Here is an 8,167-nt window from a genome sequence, read left to right as displayed (position 1 = left end):
TGGGTGCATCAGAGCGTCGCCCATCGATTCAGAGTCTGGGTTGAGAGACCATGCGAGAAGGTCGTTAGAAACACCCGGTACACTCGGCCGGTTAGGTGGGCGATGATGCAGCCATGGTGATTGTCATGATATTGGATGTGATTATTATTGACATAGAGGTATAGTCGGATATTGGCATCGCTAATTAGCGTCTGCATGGGTTAGAACCTCAGATTCTCTCTGCCTGAGCACCATGGGACAGCAACCAAGAGCCTCTACCTGTTGTGCCGCACTGTTGCGGCCGTTCCCTGGTCATAGACTCGAAGTCGCATGCAGACAGAATGCGTTTGATGCATCCGCTTGCCAGGTCCAGGTTTGCCGAATCGCCGGGCTGTCCCTTGCCCCTTGTCCCTTGTCCTAGTCTGGTCCTTGGTGCCCGCCAGGTCAACTGAAATTATCCAAGATTAGACACCCTCATGATCCATCCATCAAGGAGAATCCTCCAAGCGGCAATTCCCATTGAGATAGCACTATGTAAGTCAACCAATAGACTGGTGAAGGGAGCAATATATAGTACATGCTGATGCAATCATGCAGGGCCAAGTCAACGTTTGCCGAGCCCCAACGGCACCGCAGGATGACTAGTCGCTAGATGTGCGCAGGAGCGAGGATTGTCCCCTAGTAGGTATCAGTTTCGTACCAGCCTGGCGGTATAGCTGTGACAGCCTGACAGGCATCCAACCTCGTCATGGGGGGGGCGCAATGGTCGCGCCAACACTCCAACAGCGAGGCGCTGACCAGGTCCAGCCAGACCGACCTCAAATTTGGCATGGGCTTTGAGGTAGGCGTGGGTCGACTAGGACATCCCGGCCTCGGTGAGGACGGAGCTCGATTCCCACGTTTCGGATAGACTGGTGCGGCGGACATGTGGTGGTCTTCAAGCGAAGTCTTCGTCATTCGGCCAGCCCTGAATTAACTGATTTGTAGAGGATGGGGGTGCGAATAGAAGCGACTGGGATACGTAGCTACTACTGCAATAATAGTAATATCTTAGCCCTTGGTCTTCCTAGCCCTCCCGAGAGCCGCCGGGGAATGGGATGATCGATCCGGGTTGCTCTTTGTCGGCCTCGAAATGATGACATTGCTAGGTATGGAACCACAGGCTATATTAATGAGGCTCCCAGACCAACCTATATCGCTGCTTTGTAATTTTTTTGCCTAGATAATCTCGTCGGTGGGAATCTTAGGGGCCGACATGTTTAATATGGTCACTGTGCGTGTGCTTCCTGTGAGGCCATCACTCCAATGCGAACGGGTTAACTTCTGAGCCAGACATTGGCTAATATAAAATACTTGGTCTGCCAACTGTCTGTCACTGTCCAAAGAAAAGGAAGTCCTCCACGTAGTCACGAGTACTCTTTGGTCTATGCGGTCCATGTGCTAATATGTAATCTTGCATTGAGACAATCAAGTAACACCGTGCGACCTATCTTCAAGTTCCAAGGCTTCCAGCTTTATTTAATAGATTTATTCTTCTCACTTCAAAAGTCAAGAATACTTGAATATTTGAAATATAAATACAGGAAGAATCCTGGATTCCGAGGGCTCTGAAGCGGCTGTGGCCATGGGTGGTCGTCTACAAGCGGAGGTGTAGGGTAGGGGGAATGGCAGGTGGCCTAACCGCCATGGCACAAGCACTAAATGGTTGTCAACGAGGTGTCAATCTTGTGCCTGGCACGCCTCTTCGCCCCCATAACTCTCCTCTCCATGGAGGCGTCACCTCTCACCCGCCAGCCTCAGCCCGAGGTCTTCACCCCCAAGATCGTCCATCTCTACGACTCCCTCTTCAAGGTTTGCCTGCCCTCTCCGACCTGCTGCCCCTCCAGGCCTGCGATGCCCGACTTCTCCCCAACCAACCCGCTGACCGAGGACACCCCCCCGAGCAGGATGACGACGATGGCGAGAAACCCGAGGGTTTCTGGAAGGAGTTCTTCCTCCTGCGGCCCGAACGATCCGCTCTGCGCGCTACCCTGAACGAGATCCCCCCGACTGAAGTCCTGCAGCTCGAGCCCAGGACCAGAGAGCTCTTTGCGCGCGCCGTGGCGACCCTCAAGAGCGGCCATGCCAACGCCCCGCTCAACGCCCTGGATGTACGTGGCTTTTGTGCTTTCGCGAGCTAGCCCCAGTCCAGGCCGTTTTAAGAGGATTCGCGCTGACCTTTATTATGCGCAGACCCTGAGCGTTTTCCTGTCCTGCGTCCTGTCCAAGAAGTATCCGCACCCGAGTTCAGACGTCATCGCCGTCCTCGCGGGACTCGACTACATCGACACGATATTTACAGAGTTTGTCGGGACACTGGACGGAATCATTCGGAATGGGAAGACCTGTAAGGGGCTCAACGGAAAGCGTCCCAAGGAGGCGGCGAGGCTGACGCTGACGGACACAGTGGATATACAGCACAAGGCCATCGAGGTTCTCCTGGCCACTACGGCGGGCGCATACCAAACGACGCTCCTCACATACATGATACAGCGCGACCTGTTCCCCTCCATTATGAAGGTATGCTACCCCCCCCAGGGTTCCTCGACGAAGAACACAAGCTCACCCCTCCTAGTTTGTCCGCGATACCGAGAAGCCTGGCCCGATCCTCGAACCTTTTACCCTCATCGGCCTTCTCGCCAACTACAACAAGTTTGAATTTCAGAACCCATACCAGCTGCGGCTCAACGACTTCGTCAACGAGGCCACCATCCAGAAGATTATCCGCTGTGTTGGCTATACGTGTCAAGCGGTCCGAGCAGACTACATTGATGTCCAGGAGGACCTGCCAGAGGGCTGGACGCTCAGCAAGACCCTGAATCTGATTGGGCTGGGGTTCATGACTCCGGGCCCCAAGCTGGAGAAGAAGCCTGTCTACGACGCCGAGACGGCGAGGCAAATGTTTGCCAAGCTGTGAGATACATGAGACGCCCCTGCTCATACTATATTGCTAACTAACAGACCATAGGCCTGGCGAAAATGCCGCCCTTCTCCTGGCTACATACGACTTTGCGCACGCAAACAAGCTCTTCTGCATCAATCTTGTGAGCCTGTCGGGCGACAAGGGCGAGGAGCAGCCGATATCAAGCTACCTCTCCCTTACCTCCTACTTCCTACAACACGCCCACCTGTCTGCCAGAGCCACATCCTACGCCCACCTGAATCTCATGGTGTTCCGTTTACTGATTGAGGACCCCATCATCTGTAAGAGGATATGCAGCGATGAATCTAAGACGCCGGTCCGTCTCTGTCGCCATCGCCAGCCATTTCTACCCCTGGTCAAGGGGGACCGTATCCTCGCCACCTGCGTGCTTGATGCTATGGTGGACGGCATCAACCACAACCTGCGGAAGCGCCTGGACGTGGGTCTTTACACGCTGTGCGTGGGAATCATGCTGCGCATCATCTCATACCTCTCCCGCTCTCGCACGCGGCTAAAGTACCACTGGTCCGAGTTCTTCCGATCGCTCCTCTCCCTCATTCGCTTCCTCACACAGTACACGTCGGACCTAAAAGACCTGACGCACATCGAAACGCTGCTGGACCACGTCGTCAACCTGGTCGCGCTGTCCCTGTCCGCGGGCGAGGCCTTCCTGCCCACGCCGGCGGCATACGACGACCTCTTCTACAAGGTGGTCGAGTCGGGCGACGTGCTCACCAAGTTCAAGGAGAACTACCGCCTGGGGAACCGCCACAGCAACTCGATTGACACGCTCATCAACGTGAGCGCGCACTACAATCAGATGCTGGCCGAGGACGGCGGCAAGAGGAGGCCCAGCAACCTGACGACGGTCCAGGTCGCCGACGTCATCAAGCAGGGCTACGAGACGTTGAGCATCCAGGCCAGGGAGGGGCTGGACACGTGGGAGCGGTACCGCGAGGCGGACGAGAGGACGGTGCTGAAGAAGATGGCCAGGGCGGCGGTCGGCGATGCTCGGGCCATGGTAGAGCGGTAGACGACGAGCATCTCAATCGACTAGAGGTCCCATGTATATACGTCTCCTGCAGACTAGGATACCTACAAGCGAACGATGACAAGCTTCCCCCCACCACCCAACGCCACATCTCCAAGACTCCAACATCACATCCCCCCAACTTGGCCTCCATCGGCCACCCACCTGGCCAAACCATGCCCTCCCACATGCAGCCACTCATCCGCCACCCGCACAGATGGCCTTCTCCGCATCCGAGGCTGCCCACTTCTGCGCAGCCCCCATAATGCGTATACAGCATGCCAAAAATAAAGGCAGCAAGCGGTCTATCACCTTTGCATCGCCAAGCTTTCCTGTCCCGAGACTACATAAGAAGGGGTTTACCTCTGTTATGGAGATAATAATTACATCTTATAATTCCGTATCCGTACACTACGCATTCCAAAACCTCCGGCAATACCTGCGGAATAGTAACAAGGTTGATCGTTGACCTAGCGGACAACTTAAGCTCGCCATCATTTCAGGGGTCGGGGTTTGGGTCCACCGTCTTTCTCCCCCGTGGGGAACGGGGGACTGACGGGTAGTGCTACTACGGATACATGGCAAGGAACACCAATACCCAGGTAGCTATTGGGATTAGGTACCGCAAACATGCGTAAGCTACACCCAGTACGGAGTACTGGAGTACTGAAGTAGTACCTAGGTAGGCAACTGAGCTCTGTCGCATGTCCTTTCCGTGCATGAAAGGCGCAGATATGCAGGCTGTGCCATGCATCCGATACATCCGCGTGGAACCCTCCCCTTCGTGTCATCCAGCTTCAACCCCAAACCCTTGCCCCCCCACAAGCAAGCCTAAAACTACGTGATATCTTGTCTCCCGATTTCCTCGTGAAAAAAAGACAGTACTGCCATTATTTCCCCCCATTAGCGTAGAGGTGGCATGTTTGAAGGCTCTGAAGAACTGGTCGGAATGCCAAGGGCGCTATTTTCGACATGCATGACATGGAAGGGCGCGAGGCGGTTATTACAAATAGTGTCAGGGCCAGGGCGCTGTTGACAAGAGGGCCATTATATGAAACTGGACGCCTTCCAGCTGGCAGATTTGTAAACCTATCAAGGTACATTATCATAGTATTATGCCCTTGTAGGGTTCCAAGTTAAGCCTGAGCATACTAGGCACACATCTTTTTCTAAGACGCTCGTGGGTAAGAACCATGCAAGATGACATAAATGATCGAGTGGTATCTAGTACTGAAATGGTGTACAGGGAAAATACTACATCATCGCCACCCACGCGCACTTTATGTGCAGGGTATTTCACAACACATGTGTACATGAGTATGAGCCCATCACCAAAAATTCCACCCCATTGAGAAGTCCCGAGCGGTCTTGCAGCAGGGGATTTAGAAAATCTTGTGGAGGGCCCGCCTCCAAGTAGGCCACGAGGCAACCTCGGCACGGTAGGCGTTGATGGCGTCCCAGTCGAGCTCACGTCGGCCAGTGTCGACATCCATCTGGTGGGTGCGGAGCCAGCCAGTGCGCTTCCAGGCAAAGCCGATGATCCAGAAGACGATGACGACAGGGAGGGCAAGGCACTGAGCGAAGAAACCCTCGGCATCGTTGAAACCGGACTGGCCAGGAGGAGCAACGATGGCCGTGTAGATCTGGAGCGGGAGGGTTAGCGATACGTTCCCAACCTTTCATTCTAATTGCTTGAGAATGGAACTTACCTGAGCAGCGAGGACGATGACGTTGAGAGTGAGACCGCACCAGGAACCATAAACACCTCCGACGGCCTGGAACGGGATCTCATCGACAGAGTGGCCATGGTAAGCCCAGGCCTTGCGGAAGCGAATGTGAGCCAGGCAGATGGAGCCCCAGGTGAAGAGAGCGGCGAGGCCAGACAGGGCAATCAGCCAGTTGAAGACGGTGACACCGTTGGCATCGATGTTGATATAACCCAGAGCACCGCAGATGCAGATGGCAAGGACGGAAGGCAGGGGTCGGCCAGACTTGTCAATGTAAGTGAACCACTTGGGGGCGTAACCCTGCTGAGCCAGGGCAGTGAGGGTACGGGAGCCACCAAAGACACCGGAGACGCCGATGGATACGACCGAAACCAGGATGACGACGTTCATGAAGTGGTCGAAACCCTTCAGACCAGCATACTTGGCGACGAGGACAAAAGGAGAGGCCTTGGCATCGGAGTAGTCCGACTCAGAAATCAGGCCGGGGTCGGTGCTGTCGATGAGCAGACCGACGAAGAAGAGCCCAAGAATGTAGAAGAGGGTGATACGCCAGAAGACTTGCTTGATGGCACCGGGGAGCGACTTGACAGGATTTCTAGTCTCGGCCGCGGCAAGACCGACAAGCTCAGTACCGGAGAAAGAGAAGGCGGCCGTGACGAAGACGGAGCAGAAGCCCTTGAAGCCGTTCTTGAACGTGTTCTCGTCGTGCCAGTACCTGTCGCCCCAGTACTCGCTGTATATGCCATTCTTGGGACCACCACCGCAGACAAGGACGAGTGCAATGATCATGAAGATGATGGTGGCCGACATCTTGAACAAGGAGGACCAGAACTCCTCTTCGGCATAACCAATAGCTCCGAAAATGTTGACGATAACGATCACAAGGAGGAAGACAGTGATCCACACAACGACGGAGATGCTATCATCCCAGTATTGGACGGTAATACCGCACACAGTCAGTTCCAGAGGCAGCACAATGGCCCATTGAAAGACATAGTTCCATCCCATGGCGAAACCCCACGAAGGGTCGATGAATCGAGTCGAGTACGTATAGAAGCCACCGGAGACGGGATACATGATAGACAGTTCACCAAGGGCATAGACTAGAGGGTCGAGTCAGCGAGTCAGATTATTGGGACTTTGGTGGAGAGAGAAGTCGGCCAGGTGTGCGGTCTGTGGGGAGGCTGAGCTAACATACCCGTGTTGAACATCATGACGCCAATAATGAGGAAGTCGATGAGGACCCAGCCGGGACCCTGTCAGAAAGTATTGTTAGCTGACTGTGTCTCTTAGGAAAACACTACATGCGACGATTGATTGGACCATCCAAATATGCCACCAGATCAAATCGAGGGTACCGGAATGCAAGACTTACACCCTTGACGAAAGCGCCACCAGAACCGACGAAGAAACCAGCACCGATGGAGCCACCGATGGCAATCATGTGCAGATGGCGCGTCTTCATGGCGCGGTCAAGCTCGACGAAACCGTGGCCATAGTGCTTGCACTTGAAGGAGTTGAGGTTGAGACCATTACGGGTTAGGTAGGTCTCGTCGTCATACGAGTTGTAGATGTCCTGGTGTTGGGTGGTGCCAGCTTCGACGGGGGCCGTGGTGGCAACCCCCTTCTCGTTGCCATCAGCGGGGATGGAGTCCTTGGAGGACATGATGGGCGAAGTTGGTGGGATGCCTTTGTGATGGTTCCCGTGGTCCAAGGTTCTGCTTGACCTGTCCGTGTCCCGTTACCCTCGAGGAACGGAGAAGCGGAGGCGAGAGGCGGCTTGGGGAGAGAAGGGAAAGGAAAGGAGGGAAACGAAAGAGAGGGGAGGGGAGATGGGTCGATGGGGTGGGAAGGATCGACCCTTATTATAAAAGCAAGATATGGATGCTGCACCCTGAGAGGGAACAGGCTACGGGTAGGGAGGTAGGGAGGTAGGGAGGTACTGACTACGGCGTACAGACTGCATAGGACAGAGTCCCTCTGATCGGCCTGGGCTTCCTGGCTTGCTCTGCTGCCGGGGGGGGGGGGGGGAACTGGGGCTACGACCTGCAGCTATTCGAGCTGGGTGATCAGTGATGGTGGTGTTTGGTGACTGGTCGGTGGTGGGCAGAGTCCTTGGCCCGATCAAAAGGCCAAGAGCAGACAATATTGTCCATCCTCATCCATGCACATGCACTCTCCGAATCAGACCAGGATGCCGGGCGCACACGCGACAAATGGACTGGACTCCTTGGGAAGCTACCTTCTTTTGCTGCCTCTTAGGTGCTACTATGTACGATGTAGCAGACATGGCAGGGCCCCAGTCCTTGTTGGCTATTGGACGGGTGGCACTTCGGTTGGCTGCTTGGCTTTCTTTGGGGGTTACGCTTCGATGGGAAGGAGCGGAGAAGGGCCCTGCCTGCCTGGCCGAGGCGTCCTTGCCTCCCATTGCTTGTTTGTTCCCCCCTATCCACTATCAACTGCTCTTCC

The 8,167-nt window shown here is 55.0% G+C and overlaps 2 protein-coding genes across 2 annotated transcripts; one reads left to right on the top strand and one right to left on the bottom strand.

Moving 5' to 3' along the window:
• Positions 1-1,746: 1,746 nt before the first annotated feature.
• ACO1O0_006136 (ARMH3 family protein) lies at positions 1,747-3,974 on the top strand (the record flags this gene model as incomplete). The annotated part of the gene is made up of 5 exons (XM_083195531.1): positions 1,747-1,830; positions 1,866-2,129; positions 2,212-2,538; positions 2,594-2,931; positions 2,987-3,974. 5 exons carry the CDS (start codon positions 1,747-1,749, stop codon positions 3,972-3,974), a joined length of 2,001 nt encoding a protein of 666 aa, XP_083048547.1.
• Positions 3,975-5,353: 1,379 nt separating this feature from the next.
• INDA1 (amino acid permease/ SLC12A domain-containing protein) lies at positions 5,354-7,364 on the bottom strand (the record flags this gene model as incomplete). The annotated part of the gene is made up of 4 exons (XM_083195530.1): positions 5,354-5,614; positions 5,681-6,801; positions 6,897-6,954; positions 7,074-7,364. 4 exons carry the CDS (start codon positions 7,362-7,364, stop codon positions 5,354-5,356), a joined length of 1,731 nt encoding a protein of 576 aa, XP_083048546.1.
• Between the last annotated feature and the right edge of the window lie 803 nt (positions 7,365-8,167).

Source organism: Amphichorda felina (genome assembly GCF_050947745.1).
Source record: "Amphichorda felina strain 45539 chromosome Unknown scaffold_6, whole genome shotgun sequence".
Lineage (NCBI taxonomy): Eukaryota > Fungi > Ascomycota > Sordariomycetes > Hypocreales > Bionectriaceae > Amphichorda > Amphichorda felina.
Note: the sequence above shows the minus strand (reverse complement) of the source record. Positions and strands in the feature narration are given on the sequence as shown.